The sequence below is a fragment of the Bufo bufo genome, chromosome 5 (assembly GCF_905171765.1).
Source record: "Bufo bufo chromosome 5, aBufBuf1.1, whole genome shotgun sequence".
NCBI lineage: Eukaryota > Metazoa > Chordata > Amphibia > Anura > Bufonidae > Bufo > Bufo bufo.
This window is the reverse complement of record NC_053393.1, coordinates 96,704,038-96,721,058: the sequence shown is the minus strand read 5'-3', so window position 1 is coordinate 96,721,058 and position 17,021 is coordinate 96,704,038. Positions and strand designations below refer to the sequence as shown.

At 44.5% G+C, this 17,021-nt stretch overlaps 1 protein-coding gene across 1 annotated transcript in view; it reads right to left on the bottom strand.

Annotated features, from left to right (window-relative positions):
• The window catches only part of MRPS28 (mitochondrial ribosomal protein S28), a 120,167-nt gene extending 103,809 nt beyond the window's left edge, over positions 1-16,358 (bottom strand). The window contains exon 1 of the mRNA XM_040432187.1: positions 16,188-16,358. Coding sequence (XP_040288121.1) covers positions 16,188-16,334 — 147 coding nt within the window. The 5' untranslated portion in view covers positions 16,335-16,358. The remainder of the gene's footprint in view (positions 1-16,187) is intronic.
• Positions 16,359-17,021: the final 663 nt, after the last annotated feature.

Sequence of the window (17,021 nt, the reverse complement as noted above, 5' to 3'; positions counted from 1 at the left end):
CTTTACAGATTGTATCTAAGGCCAGAGTCCCTTTTATACTGGTCCCAGGCCAGACAACCCCCCTCCCCACTTTAATACAGACAAGAGGAAAGACCTTCCCCACTTTATACAGAACCCAGGTCAGGCCCCCCTCCAGATTAGACATACAACGTACAGATCTCAAAGCAGTACCCCCAACACTACCACCCCTATTTACAGACCCCAAACCAGACCCAAGACTACTACTTTAAAGGGGTTGTCTCAACTCAAACATGCCATCAATGTGAGAGGTGGGACCTGCACCTATCTCCCAAACTGAACCCCCCCCCCTCCCCCCACCAAAAAAGTGAATGAGAGCGTACATGCTTTTCTTTCACTTTTAAAGGAGTTATCACGGGTGATGCTAGGGAGGCCAGTCCCTGCCGCGGTCTGCTCTTGGCTGCTCTCCCCCCGTCGGATGCTTTGATCCATGCGATGGGGAGATATAGCGGTGGATCAGAAGCGACGCGGGTGCCGGGGAGCAGGGTAAGTATAATCTATATGAAGGGCATTGGGGGGCAAGTTTTATAGTTTGTATAGCCCCTTTCAGGGAGTTCCAATAACAGCTGAGCAAGTAAATGGAGGGTGGCTGAGTTTCAGCGGTGCGCTCTCATTCACTTTGGGGGGCCCGTTGGGTATGAGGTGAGTCAACCACTTTAAAGACCCCGAATGTTCAGATACTCTGCATCAAACACTGTCTGCCGTGGTGCCCAGGAGCCGAGAGGTCTATAAAATAAAAAAAATCAACATATACTGACCAATTTCTCCTGCGCCATTCACAGGGCGGCACTTCTGGTCCTCCTCCCGCTGGCTGTATACAAGACTGCAGTGGTGATGCCCAGGTATACAGCATCATGACCACTGCACCCCATCACTGGCCTCAGCTGTAGACCTGTATACAAAGAACCGCTGAGGCCAGCGAGAGGCCGGGCACCTTGATGCCACAGCTGCAATCTTAATAAATGCTTAGAACAGGAGGAGGTGGACCAAAGGTGTGGCGCTAAGAACAGCACATCAAAAACAGGTATTTTTTATTTTAAAGAATTTTCTGGCATGGGGAAAAGTTTACTATAAGGGTCAATGGTGTTGCAAAGTGACACACAACAGTCGCAAGAAATCCGAACACGTTCAATTTTGTGTCGCACATGGAAGGTCATGAGCATCTTTTCTACAATTGGCTTTAATGGAAGTTTTCACAGCCAAAAGTTCTAAAATAGTCGCAAAACAGCAAGTTGCAGACAAGCCACACATACAGTGGATATAAAAAGTCTACACACCCCTGTTAAAATGTCAGATTTTGTGATGTAAAAAAATGAGACAAAGATAAATCATTTCAGAACTTTTTTCACCTTTAGTGTCACATTAAATTGTACAACTCAATTGAAAAACAAACTGAAATCTTTTAGGTGGAGGGAAGAAAAAAAAAAAAATAATAATATGGTTGCATAAGTGTGCACACCCTTAAAACTAAAACTTTGTTGAAGCACCTTTTGATTTTATTACAGCACTCAGTCTTTTTGGGTATGAGTCCATCAGCATGGCACATTTTGACTTGGCAAGATTTGCCCACTCTTCTTGGCAAAAACACTCCAACTCTGTCAGATTGCGAGGGCATCTCCTGTGCCCTCTTCAGATCACCCACAGATTTTCAATCTGATTCAGGTCTGGGCTCTGGCTGGGCCATTCCAAAACTTTAATCTTCTTCTGGTGAAGCCATTCCTTTGCTGATTTGGATGTATGCTTTGGGTCGTTGTCATGCTGAAAGATGAAGTTCCTCTTCATGTTACGCTTTCTAGCAGAAGCCTGAAGGTTTTGTGCCAATATTGACTGGTATTTGGAACTGTTCATAATTCCCCCTAGCTTAAAGGGTTTCTATCACTTGGTATGACATAATTAGCTGTCAGACACTAGCGATCTGCTAGTGTCTGCTCTGGCCAACCATCCTACTATAATCACTTGTGGGGCAGCGGTTTTGCTAAAAAACTAACTTTTATAAATATGCTAATGAGCCTCTAGGTGCTATGTGGGCGTCATTAGCACCTAGAGGCTCCGTCTACCTTCATACACAGCCGCCGCCCAGCGCGTCCCTCCAGCCCGCCCATGTCCTCCTCCGTGTGACGCAGCGGACGAGTTCTCGCGCATGCGCCGTGCGCGGCTGTATTCGGGCATTTGAGATCTCAGCTCGGAGCGGTCAGACATTCAATGCGCATGCGCGGCTGTATTCGGCGCATGCGCATTGAATGTCTGACCGCTCCGAGCTGAGATCTCAAATGCGCCGAATACAGCCGCGCACGGCGCATGCGCGAGAACTCGTCCGCTGCGTCACACGGAGGAGGACATGGGCGGGCTGGAGGGACGCGCTGGGCGGCGGCTGTGTATGAAGGTAGACGGAGCCTCTAGGTGCTAATGACGCCCACATAGCACCTAGAGGCTCATTAGCATATTTATAAAAGTTAGTTTTTTAGCAAAACCGCTGCCCCACAAGTGATTATAGTAGGATGGTTGGCCAGAGCAGACACTAGCAGATCGCTAGTGTCTGACAGCTAATTATGTCATACCAAGTGATAGAAACCCTTTAACTAAGGCCCCAGTTCCAGCTGAAGAAAAACAGCCCCTTGCCATGATTCTGCCACCACCATGCTTCACTGCGGGTATGGTGTTCTCTTGGTGATGTGCAGTGTTGTTTTTGCACCAAACATATCTTTTGGAATTATGGCCAAAAAGTTCAACCTTGGTTTCATCAGACCATAAGACCTTTCCCACATCATTTTGGGAGACTTCAGATGTGTTTTTGCAAAATGTAGCCTGGCTTAGATGTTTTTCTTCGTAAGAAAGGGCTTTCGTCTTGCCACTACCCCATAGCCCAGACATATGAAGAATACGGGAGATTGTGGCACATGTACCACACAGCCAGTACTTGCCAGATATTCTTGCAGCTCCTTTAATGTTGCTGTAGGCCTCTTGGTCGCCTCCCAGACCAGTTTTCTTCTCGTCTTTTCATCAATTTTGGAGGGACGTCCAGTTCTTGGTAATGTCACTGATGTGCCATATTTTCTCCACTTGATGATGACTGTCTTCACTGTGTTCCATGGTATATCTAATGCCTTGGAAATTCTTTTGTACCCTTCTCCTGACTGATACCTTTTAACAATGAGATCCCTCTGATGCTTTGGAAGCTCTCTGTGGACCATGGCTTTTGCTGTAGGCCTCTTGGTAGCCTCCCAGACCAGTTTTCTTCTCGTCTTTTCATCAATTTTGGAGGGACGGACAGTTCTTGGTAATGTCACTGATGTGCCATATTTTCTCCACTTGATGATGACTGTCTTCACTGTGTTCCATGGTAGATCTAATGCCTTGGAAATTATTTTGTACCCTTCTCCTGACTGATACCTTTTAACAATGAGATCCCTCTGATGCTTTGGAAGCTCTCTGTGGACCATGGCTTTTGCTGTGGGATGCGACTAAGAAAATTTCAGGAAAGACCAACTAGAGCAGCTGAACTTTATTTGGGGTTAATCAGAGGTACTTTAATGATGGCAGGTGTATGCTGACTCCTATTTAACATGAATTCGAATGTGATTGCTTAATTCTGAACACAGCTACAGTTAGAAGAGGGTGTGCACACTTCTGCAACCACATTTTTTATTAATTTTTTTTCTTTCCTCCACCTAAAAGATTTCTGTTTGTTTTTCAATTGAGTGGTACAGTTTATAGGTCACATTAAAGGTGGAAAAAGTTCTGAAATTATTTATCTTTGTCTCATTTTTTTTACAGAACAGAAACCTGACATTTTATATCCACTGTATATGTGTCCCCCGCAACTAGCCAAATCCTTACTCTGAGAACCCCTTTAACCTGTTGCAGACACAGGGCGTACAGGTACGTCATGATGTCCTGGTACTTAACCACTTCCCATCTGGGCCCTTTGCCCCCTTCCTGACCAGGCCAAATTTTGCAAAATGACATATCTCACTTTATGTGGTAATAACTTTGGAACGCCTTTATTTATCCAAGTCATTCAGAGATTGTTTTCTCGTGACACATTGTACTTCATGATAGTCATCAATTTGAGTCAAAATATTTCACCTTTATTTATGAAAAAATCCCAAATTTACCCAAAAATTTGAAAAATTCGCAATTTTCTAAATTTCAATTTCTCTGCTTTTAAAACAGAAAGTGATACCTCATAAAATATTTATTATTTAACATTCCCCATATGTCTACTTTATGTTGGCATCATTTTGGAAATGTCATTTTATTTTTTTAGGACGTTAGAAGGCTTAGAAGTTTAGAAGCAATTCTTCAAATTTTTAAGAAAATTGCCAAAACCCACTTTATAAGGACCAGTTCAGGTCTGAAGTCACTTTGTGGGGCCTACATAGTGGATACCCCCATAAATGACCCCATTGTAGAAACTACACCCCTCAAGGTATTCAAAACCGATTTTACAAACTTTGTTAACCCTTTAGGCATTCCACAAGAATTAAAGGAAAATGGAGATCAAATTTTTAAATTTCACTTTTTGGGCAGATTTTCCATTTTAATCAATTTTTTTCTTTAACACATCGATGGTTAACAGCCAAACAAAACTCAATATTTATTACCCAGATTCTGCGGTTTACAGAAACACCCCACATGTGGTCGTAAACTGCTGTATGGGCACACGGCAGGGCGCAGAAGGAAAGGAACTCCACATGGTTTTTAGATGCCATGTCCCATTTGAAGCCCCCTGATGCACCCTTACAGTAGAAACTCCCAAGAAGTGACCCCATTTTGGAAACTAGGGGATAAGGTGCCAGTTTTATTAGTACTATTTTTGGGTACATATGATTTTTTGATCATTCATTATAACACTTTATGGGGCAAGGTGACCAAAAAATTGGTTGTTTTAGCACAGTTTCTATTTATTTATTTTTACAGCGTTCACCTGAGGGGTTCAGTCAAGTGACATTTTTATAGAGCAGATTGTTACGGACGTGGCGATACCTAATATGTATACTTTTTCTCATTTATTAAAGTTTTACACAATAATAGCATTTTTGAAACCAAAAAATTATGTTTTAATGTGTCCATGTTCTGAGAGCTATAGTTTTTTTATTTTTTGAGAGATTTTCTTATGTAGGGGCTCATTTTTTGCGGGATGAGGTGACGGTTTTATTGGTACCATTTTGTGGGACATACGCGTTTTTGATCACTTGGTGTTGCACCTTTTGTGATGCAAGGTGACAAAAATTGCTTGTTTTGACACAGTTTTTTTTAGTTTTTTTTTACGGTGTTCACCCGAGGGGTTAGGTCATGTGATATTTTTATAGAGCTGGTTTTTACGGACGCGGCAATACTAAATATGTCTATTTTATTTTATTTTTTCTATTTTAAATTTTTTTTTTTATTCCTTACTTGGGATTTTTTTTTTTTTTACATGTGAAACTTTTTTTTATTTTATTTTTTCAACCCTTTATTTTATTTTACACTTTTCGTCCCCCATAAGGTCATACAAGACCTCTGGGGGACATTTACTTCACTTTTTTTTTTTTTTTACACTGTTGATTTCTCCTGACATAGTAGCCCCAGTTACAGGACAAATGCACCCCTATAGAGGCTGTACAGCAGCAATCCAGCGCTGTACAGCCTCACAGCAGGGCTGATCGAGGTCTCTGAGAGACCTCACACAGCTCCTGCACTCTCCGGTCACGGCGGTCACATGACCGCCGGGCTGGAACAGGAAGCGCACAGCGCTTCCTGCTCTGCATACACAGCGCTCGGTGAGCGCTGTGTCTGCAGCGATCGTGAAGGCAGGGACACCTGGGCACTGTCCCTGCCTTGTCTTAGGGTTGCCCTGCTGTCACTGACAGCGGGCAACCCGATCAGCAGCTGCACTATTAGCGTGCAGCTGCTATTTCTGACAGGACGTTTATATCCTATGGGCGGACGTGAGGCGGTTAAGGACACAGGGCGTACCTGTACGTCTTGTGTAGTTCCGATCACCGCCGGCCGGCGATCGGAACAAGGTGCCTGCTCAAATCATTGAGCAGGCACCTTGGGTCAATGCGCGGGGGGGGGGGGGGGTCAATTCAGACCTGCTGTTTGCGGCTTTAACTGTAGGTTGCGGCAGCGGTGCTATCGGGTCCCTGTGTGGCTGTAGGGGGAACACAATGGCATGGAAGGCAGCGCGATGCCTTCCAGTGACGAGGCTGTGAGATCCAGCCCCCTGGATATCACAGGCCGGAAGCTGTATGTGTAATACACACAGTATTAGGGTCCATTCACACGTCCGTTTTTTCTTTCCTGATCTGTTCCGTTTTTTGCGGAACAGATCAGGACCAGATCTGGACCCATTCATTTTCAATGGGTCCTGGAAAAAAATCGGACAGCACAATGTGTGCTGTCCGTTTCCGTTGTTCCGTTCCGCATGTCCGTTTAAATATAAAACATGTCCTATTCTTTTCCTGAAAAATCGGATCCTGGTACAATACAAAGTCAATAGATCCGCAAAAAACGGATGACATACGGATGTCATTCCGTATGTCATCCGTTTTATACGGAATCCGTTCCTGGAAATTACATTTTAATTTTTTTTTTTTTTTTTTTTAAAGAAATCCAAACAACTTTATTTGCTTATTGAAATTTATACATGTTTCTGTCTTTTGCGGATCCGCAAAAAACGGATGACATACGGAAACATTTTCAGGAACAACGGATCCGCAAAAAACGGACAGAAAATCGGATTAGAGAAAAATACTGACGTGTGAATGTAGCCTTACTCATACAGCCAATGCATTCAAATACAGAAGTATTGGAATGCATTGTAAAGGGGATCAGACCCCAAAAGTTGAAGTCCCAAAGTGGGACAAAAAAAAAAAAAAAAAATTATCCCCCCCCCCAAAAAAAATTAAAAGTTTCAAGTAAAAAAAAAAAAAAACTAATTTCCCCCAAATAAAGTTAAAAAAAAAAATGGTAAAAAGATAGGGAAAAAAATAAGGTTGACATATTAGGTATCGCTGCGTTCGTATCGACCAGCTCTATAAACATATTACATAACATAACCCCTCAGATGAACACCGTAAAAAATAAAAACTGTGCTAAATAAACAATTTTTTGGTCACCTTACATCACAAAAAGTACAACAGTAAGTGATCAAAAAGGCGTATGCCCACCAAAATAGCACCAATCTAACGTCACCTCATCCCGCAAAAAATGAGCCCCTAGCTAAGACAATCGGCAATAAAAAACGAAAAAAAAACTATGGCTCAGAATATGGAGACACTAAAACATCATTTTTTTTGTTTTAAAAAAGCTGTTATTGTGTAAAACTTAAGTAAATAAAAAAAAGTATACATATTAGGCATCGCCGCGTCCGTAATAACCTGATCTATAAAAATATAACATGACCTAACCCCTCAGGTGAACACCGTAAAAAAATTAAAATAAAAACGGTGTAAAAAAAAGCATTTTTTGTCACCTTACATCACAAAAAGTGTAATAGCAAGCGATCAAAAAGTCATATGCACCCCAAAATAGTACCAATCAATCCGTCATCTCATCCCGCAAAACATGAGACCCTAACTAAGATAATCGCCCCCCAAAAAATGAAAAAACTATGGCTCTCAGAACATGGAGAAACTAAAACATGTTTTTTTTTGTTTCAAAAATGAGATCATTGTGTAAACCTACAGAAATAAAAAAAAAAGTATACATATTAGGTATCGCCGCGTCCATAATAACCTGCTCTATAAAAATATCACATGACCTAACCCCTCAGGTGAATACCGTAAAAAAAAAAAAACATGGTGTAAAAAAAGCCATTTTTTGTCACCTTACATCACAAAAAGTGCAATAGCAAGCGATCAAAAAGTCATATGCACCCCAAAATAGTGCCAATCAAACCGTCATCTCATCCCGCAAAAATCATACCCTAAAATTTTAAAATTGTATTTCTATTTTCCATTCATTCATTCTCGTGGAACACTCAACGGGTTAACAACGTTTGTAAAATCAGTTTGAATACCTTGAGGGGTGTAGTTTCTAGAATGGGGTCATTTTTGGGTGGTTTCTATTATGTAAGCCTCGCAAAGTTACTTCAGACCTGAACTGGTCCTTAAAAAGTGGGTTTTTGTGAATTTCAGAAAAATTTCAAGATTTGCTTCTAAACTTCTAAGCCTTGTAACATCCCCAAAAAATAAAATATCATTCCCAAAATGATCCAAACATGAAGTAGACATATGGGGAATGTAAAGTAATAACTATTTTTTGAGGTATTACTATGTATTATAGAAGTACAGAAATTGAAACTGAAAAATTAGCAAATTTTTTAAATTTGGTATTTTTTTTATAAATAAAAATTAATTTTTTGGACTCCATTTTACCAGTGTCATGAAGTACAATATGTGACGAAAAAACAGTCTCAGAATGGCCTGGATAAGTCAAAGCGTTTTAAAGTTATCACCACATAAAGTGACACTGGTCAGATTTTCAAAAAATGGACTGGTCCTTAAGGTGAAAATGAGCCCGGTCCCTAAGGGGTTAATGACCTCATCATGGGAACTACAGTTCTAAAAATATGTAAGGGTATCTGCACCGTGTGAATTAAGGCTAGGGCTACACTGCGACTTTTTGTAGCACGACTGACTGATTGATTTTAACTATTGAATGACAGCAGCAATCTAAAAGAATGTGTTCAGTTGAATGCAATCTTATGGACTGCAGCTGTCATTCAATAGTTAACATCAATCAGTGTCGTGCTACAAAAAGTCGCAGTGTAGCGCTAGCCTAAGTGCGGTTTTTACATGTGGAAATAAGTGCAGAAAAACCCAAGTGTAATATGGTACCAGCAAGTAAATGAGTTTTACCAAATCCCATGTGCACCTTGCGTATATTTTACAGGGGAAAATTGCCGAGTGGATTTAAAAATCCACAGCGTTTCAGTTGTTTGTAGAATTCCACACCTTATGTAGAGGGGTTTTCAATGGTTTTGTTAAAGGGTTTCTGTCACCCCACTAAAGTGATTTTTTTTTTTGGGCTAGTTAAATTAGTTATATTGCGATATATTAAAATATAATAGTGTTCCTTACTTTGATCCAGCAGTTTAGTCAAAAAACGAAGTTTTATCATATGCAAATCCGGTCTCTACCAGCAAGTAGGGCGTCTACTTGCTGGTAGCTGCTGCAGAAATCCGCCCCCTCCTCTTGTTGATTGACAGGGCCAGCCGGGATCTCCTCCTCCGGCCAGCCCTGTCGGCATTTCAAAAATCGCGTGCCCGTGTTGAATCTGCGCAGGCGCTCTGAGATGAGGAGGCTCGTCTCCTCAGAACTCCCTCAGTGCGCCTGCGCCGATGACATCATCGAAATAGAAGACGTCATCGGCGCAGGCGCACTGAGGGAGCTCTGAGGAGACGAGCCTCCTCATCTCAGAGCGCCTGCGCAGATTCAACACGGGCACGCGATTTTTGAAATGCAGACAGGGCTGGCCGGAGGAGGAGATCCCGGCTGGCCCTGTCAATCAACAAGAGGAGGGGGCGGATTTCTGCAGCAGCTACCAGCAAGTAGACGCCCTACTTGCTGGTAGAGACCGGATTTGCATATGATAAAACTTCGTTTTTTGACTAAACTGCTGGATCAAAGTAAGGAACACTATTATATTTTAATATATCGCTATATAACTAATTTAACTAGCCCAAAAAAAAAAAATCACTTTAGTGGGGTGACAGAAAGTGAAACCCTTTAAAGTAAAACAGAAAATCTGCATATTAAAATGAAGAAGAAAAAAAAATATAAATAAAGCACAAACCCGTGATAAACAGAAGGTATGGCAGGTGGCAGCTGAAGGCCTCATGCACACAACCCTATGTTCAGCCCACACACAGTGTGCTTTCCACATCCGTATGTCTGTTTGCAAAAAAGATACAACATGTCCTATTCTTGTCCATCAGTGAGGTGGATGGAGAAATAAGCCAAAAAAAAGAAACAGCAGGTGGCGCTATACAAATACATGTTATTGAATAACTCTCTGGATATACTAAATGAATACCAACATGCAATTACAAAAGTATCCAGATCCAGGGGCTGGTTTGAAAACTGTAGAATATTTTTGTGGCACGACCCCTTTAAGGGCTGATGTAGACAAGAGATGTCCATGTCTGGGTACTTTCTCAGAGTAGCCAGACTGAACAATAACCTATTGTGAATTGGTCCATTGACTCCATGTACGAAATTGAACCATTTGGGTCTGACGTCATCAATTGTGTCCGGCTCTGGTAAAAAAAAACACTGTCCAGACACAACTGATATATGCAAGCCCAGCCTTAAAGGGGGTTTCTCACTTCAGTAAGTGGCATTCATCATGTAGATGCAGTTAATACAAGCCACTTACTAATGTAATGTGATTATCCATATTGTCGCCTTTGCTGGCTAGATTCATTTTTCCATCACATTATACACTGCTCGTTTCCATGGTTACAGACCACCCTGTAATCCATCAGTGGTGGTCGTGCTTGCACAGTATAGGAAAAAGCCTCAGCCTCCCTGGTGGCCGGGACCATGGGAGCTCACATAGGCTGGTGCTTTTTCCTATACTGTGCAAGCACGACCACCACTGATGGATTGCAGGGTGGTCTGTAACCATGGAAATAAGCAGTCTATAATGTGATGGAAAAATGAATCCAGCCAGCAAAGGAGGCAATATGGACAATCACAATACATTAGTAAGTGCCTTGTATAAACTGTATCTACATGATGAATGCCACTTATTGAAGTGAGACAACCCCTTTAAGCTAGAATTACACCAGGCGATACCCAGGCGTTTGTAGGAACGCCCGTTAGCAATGATCTGCCTGTGTAATACTGTCGCCGCTCGTTCATCGGATAATTGCAATCTTTAAAGGGGTTGTCCAGGCTTTTTCTAGTGATGGATGACCTACCCTCAGGATAGGTCATCAATATCAGATCGGCGGGGGTCCAACACCCAGCACATCAGCCTATCAGTTGTATGAACGGAACGCACGCAATGTTCACGTGTGCCATCTCCCATCTGCTGCTGTCCTATAGACATACAGCAGCGAGCAGGAAGACAGAAGGGAGACGGCACATGTGCACCTTCCCTTCATACAGCTGATCGGCGGGGGTGCTGGGTGTCAGAACCCCGCCGATCTGATATTGATAACCTATGTGGTGTGTCCCGGTAGTCTGTCAACAAGGGATTGAGGCTATAGGTAGGCTCAGGTTAGGGCTCCACAGTGGCATCATCTCGCCTCAGTAACACCTATATCTGTGCTCGTTTACATGATCAAAGTTTACATAAAAAGCTTAAATGGGGGCAAAAAAAAAGGGAAAAGGAAACGTGTTACCGGCTACAGACACTACTATAAAAATCTAAACAGTGCAAAAAATAAAAAAAGGTCCTTTCACAATCTAAGAGTGTTGGCTCCCCCTTGTGGCCACTGTTAATAACATCTGAAACCTAGAGTGTCTGCTATATCATGCACCTAGTCACACAAGTATATTTCTTCTCTGCTTGTTACCTGTGCACACGGACTATCACACCCCAGTCTTGGTCCATGTCCTGCACATACATCCAGACCTCACTGCCGTACCAACGTGGGGTTAACATCACCTTTTTTTTCTCCAGTTTTACTGCTTTGCTTTTTTTGTTCATTGTACATCAATAACTATATCTATGGATCTTACACTCGGATACTGCGGGTATACAACAGCGGGTATGATACAGGTTTGTCATAGTTTTCACCCTCTGCATTGTTAGTGCAGAACCCGGCAACCACAAGTGTCGCGCTGCGGATGTAAATTCTGCACCACATGCCATGTACGGATTTCCTTGCGGAACAAATCCCCAGGGTGAGGAATGAGAGCTGTTAAAATCTAAAGGGTGCGGCCACACAAAGCAAAGCATTCATTATGGGAACTTTCTATGGAGGAATTGCACACGGAAAATCAGCAGCATTTGAAGAGGTTGTCCGGCATTGGAACCCTTAACCCCTGTGGTCCTGAGCTGTGCCCCGGAACATAAAAATCAGACTCACCTGCCCATGGTCCCGCCGCTGCTTCCAGTCCCCACGGGACTAAGAAGGGTTGGGTACAATGACAGCTGCAGCCAATCACAAGCCTCAGTGGTCACGTCGGCTTGAATGGTACATCAGAGCAGTGACATAACATTCAAGACGATGTGACTGCTGAGACCTGTCACTGGCCGCAGAGCTCACAGGACCCAGCTGTTTCCTGGGAAGGGAGCAAGGGCCGGCAAGTCTACTTTTTTATGTTTAGGGGCACAGGTCTGGACTCCTTTAAAGAGGTAGTCCAGTTGTTAGAAGTTATTCCCTATAGGCGATAACTGTTAGGCCTCTTTCACACGGGCGTTGCGGGAAAATGTGCGGGTGTGTTGCGGGAACACGCGCGATTTTTCCGCGCGAGTGCAAAACATTGTAATGCGTTTTGCACTCGCGTGAGAAAAATCGTGCATGTTTGGTACCCAAACCCGAACTTCTTCACAGACGTTCAGGCTTGGGATTGGTGTTGTGTAGATTGTATTATTTTCCCTTATAACGTGGTTATAAGGGAAAATAATAGCATTCTGAATACAGAATGCAAAGTAAAATAGCGCTGGAGGGGTTAAAAAAAATAAAAAATAATTTAACTCACCTTAATCCACTTGCTCGCGCAGCCGGCATCTCTTCTGTCTCCTCCTTTGCTGATTGTAGGAATGGATCATGTGATGGATCATGTGATGGATCATGTGATGGATCATGTGATGGATCATGTGATGGATCATGTGATGGATCATGTGATGGATCATGTGATGGATCATGTGATGGATCATGTGATGGATCATGTGATGGATCATGTGATGGATCATGTGATGGATCATGTGATGGATCATGTGATGGATCATGTGCTGTTCCTACAATCAGCAAAGAAGGAGACAGAAGGAGATGCCGGCTGCGCGAGCAAGTGGATTAAGGGGAGTTAAAAAAAAAATAATTGTTTAACCCCTTCAGTGCTATTTTACTATGCATTCTGTATTCAGAATGCTATTATTTTCCCTTATAACCATGTTATAAGGGGCAATAATATTGATCGGGTCTCCATCCTAGCAACCGTGCATGAAAATCGCACCGCATCTGCACTTGCTTGCAGATGCTTGCGATTTTCACGCAACCCCATTCACTTCTATGGGGCCTGCGTTGGGTGAAAAACGCAGAATATAGAGCATGCTGCAATTTTCACGCAACGCACAAGTGATGCGTGAAAATCACTGCTCATGTGAACAGCCCCATAGAAGTGAATGGGTCGGGATTTAGTGCGGGTGCAATGCGTTCAACTCACGCATCGCATCCGCGCGGAATACTCGCCCGTGTGAAAGGGGCCAAGTCGGGTCCCACCGATCACGAGAACAGGGACCTCGTGTCCCTTGCAGCCAGCTTGGAACGAACGGAGTGTCTGGTCCCACAAGCGCACGGCCTCTCTGGTCATTTCTATGGCAGTTCTGGAGACAGTCGAGTGCAGCGCTCACCTATCTCCAAGAGACAGTCGAGTGCAGCGCTCACCTATCTCCAAGAGACAGTCGAGTGCAGCGCTCACCTATCTCCAGGAGACAGTCGAGTGCAGCGCTCACCTATCTCCAAGAGACAGTCGAGTGCAGCGCTCACCTATCTCCAAGAGACAGTCGAGTGCAGCGCTCACCTATCTCCAAGAGACAGTCGAGTGCAGCGCTCACCTATCTCCAAGAGACAGTCGAGTGCAGCGCTCACCTATCTCCAAGAGACAGTCGAGTGCAGCGCTCACCTATCTCCAAGAGACAGTCGAGTGCAGCGCTCACCTATCTCCAGGAGACAGTCGAGTGCAGCGCTCACCTATCTCCAGGAGACAGTCGAGTGCAGCGCTCACCTATCTCCAGGAGACAGTCGAGTGCAGCGCTCACCTATCTCCAGGAGACAGTCGAGTGCAGCGCTCACCTATCTCCAGGAGACAGTCGAGTGCAGCGCTCACCTATCTCCAGGAGACAGTCGAGTGCAGCGCTCACCTATCTCCAGGAGACAGTCGAGTGCAGCGCTCACCTATCTCCAGGAGACAGTCGAGTGCAGCGCTCACCTATCTCCAGGAGACAGTCGAGTGCAGCGCTCACCTATCTCCAGGAGACAGTCGAGTGCAGCGCTCACCTATCTCCAGGAGACAGTCGAGTGCAGCGCTCACCTATCTCCAGGAGACAGTCGAGTGCAGCGCTCACCTATCTCCAGGAGACAGTCGAGTGCAGCGCTCACCTATCTCCAGGAGACAGTCGAGTGCAGCGCTCACCTATCTCCAGGAGACAGTCGAGTGCAGCGCTCACCTATCTCCAGGAGACAGTCGAGTGCAGCGCTCACCTATCTCCAGGAGACAGTCGAGTGCAGCGCTCACCTATCTCCAGGAGACAGTCGAGTGCAGCGCTCACCTATCTCCAGGAGACAGTCGAGTGCAGCGCTCACCTATCTCCAAGAGACAGTCGAGTGCAGCGCTCACCTATCTCCAAAAGTGTAGAAATTAATTTAACTGCTGCACGCATGCCGACCGGCTACTCCGTTCATTTCAGGGGGCAGGACCCCTATTAATGTAACAGTTATCCCCTATCCTGTGGTTAGGGAATAACTTCTAACAACCAGAATACCCTTTTAAAGTAGCAGGATGAGGTTTTCACAAATCCCCTCCACATGCGGTCAAGAGTCCATTCCTGAATCCGCACATAACCTGACAAGCTGTGCAGATTTGAACTCCAAAGCACGTCACTTTATGTTGCAGATATCTGCTGTGGACCGTGGAATGCCAGCAGTGATATCATATCCTGGCAATACGCCATGACTGTCTGTGATGGGAATACTCCTTAAAACTGGTTCGGGGACCCTGGATCAAACTGTCAGGTCTTAAAATGGTGACACTTGTGTCCATGTGCAGATAAAGATTTTTGAAGCGGAGACAAAAGTCCTGCACGCACTAGTTTCGTCTCCGCTCCAAAATAACGGACCCCATTATAGTCTAAGGCAGGCATCCTCAACCTGCGGCCCTCCAGCTGTTGTAAAACTACAACTCCCACAATGCCCTGCTGTAGGCTGTTCGGGCATGCTGGGAGTTGTAGTTTTGCAACAGCTGGAGGGCCGCAGGTTGAGCATGCCTGGTCTATGGGGTCTGTAGGCTCTGTTCGGCTCAGTTATGTGCCGAATCCGTCCTTTCCATTCTCCTGCTCCTATAACGGAGCCGGAGAACAGAAAGGCTGAACGCTGATGTGAACGAAGCCTAAGTCTAACATTTTTCACTCATTTGCTTATCTTTATCTATTGTTAGGACTTGTGTGAAAATCTGATGTAGTTTTACGTCCAATTTAGGCTACTTTCACACTGGCGTTTAAGTTTTCCAGTATTGAGATCCGTCATAGGGGCTCAATACCGGAAAAACAACGACTTTTGTCCCCATTCATTGTCAATGGGGACAAAACTGAACTGAACAGAACGGAGTGCTCGAAAATGCATTCCGTTCCCAGGACGGAGAGCAATCCGCAGCATGTTGTATTTTGCTTTCCGTCCTGGGATGCAGAACAAAACGGATCCGTCATGACCCACAATGCAAGTCAATGGGGACGGATCCGTTTTATCTGCCACAATCTGCCACAATAGAAAACGGATCCATCCCTCCACTCACTTTCAATGGAGTTCATGACGGATACTTCTTGGCAATGTTACAGATAATACAACCGGATCTGTTCATAACGGATGCAGACGGTTGTATTATCAGTAAACAGAAGCGTTTTTGCTAAACCCTGCCGGTCCGGTAAAAACACTAGTGTGAAAGTAACCTGAGGCAGAAATATAGAAAATTCTGAGGGGTTCACAGCCTTTCGAGCACCACTGTAATAACTATGTGGCCCAGCGCTGTGGTTCAATGAGGGACAGGTTCTGGGGCTGATTCGGTTTCATCTTGAAGTATTTACGTATAAAAATACACAGTGAAGAACTGCCCTTTTAAACCAATCAGGATGTCACTTTTATTTTCAAAGGACCTTCCGAAAAATGAGAGCAGGAATCCTATTGGTTGCTATGGGCAACCCAGCCCCTTTCCTGGCTTGTCTGTATCCATCTCCCCGCTGGTCCTTCTATAGGACAGCCCGGCTGCAGGACGTACACACTGACACACTCTCACCTTTCTTCCCGCCACAGCTGGCTTCTTCTCATCCCCGGCAGCACCGGCCCCGGATTCCGCTGTACTGAATGCACACACTGCGCTCCGAATAGGCGACCGAAGAGATCTCAGCCACCTCCCGGCATGTCTGCAGCAGGGCGCCGCCATGATGGACGCTGTACAACCTGTGACCTCCAGGAACCATAGAGCGCACACAGAACGGAGACGGTGTAACAGCGACCTCTGCCGTGTGGAGATATTGTCTGCAGGCCGGAGCCGCGGAGCACTCGTCGCTTCACCAGCAGAGGGCAGCAGAGAGACGCGGGAGGACCTTTGATAACGTAACCACGTTGGCGCAGTGACATCAGCGCAGGTCCTGCTGAATGAAGTTAGAAGATTTTTTTTATTTTTTAACCCCTCAAGCCACATTTTAGTAAGCATTCTGTATTCAGAATGCTATTATTTCCCCTTATAACCATGTTATAAGGGAAAATAATAAAATGAATAGAACACCTAACCCAAACCCGAACGTCAGTAAAGAAGTCCGGGATCGGGTCTGGGTACCACACTCAGTTTTTTCTCACGCGCGTGCAAAACGCATTGCACTCGCGCAGAAAAAACTGAACATCGGAACGCAATCGCAGTCAAAACTGACTGCAATTGCGTGCCTACTCGCGCGGTTTTCCCGCACGGCACACGCGACGCATCCGGAGCAAATCCGGGAAGCCCGTGTGAAAGAGGCCTTACTTTTATTCTCTGGGTCAATATGATTACGGTGATTCCACTTTTATATAGTTTTTGTTGTGTTTTAATACTGAAAAAAAAATTGCCCAAAAAAAAAATGTTTTTCTTTTC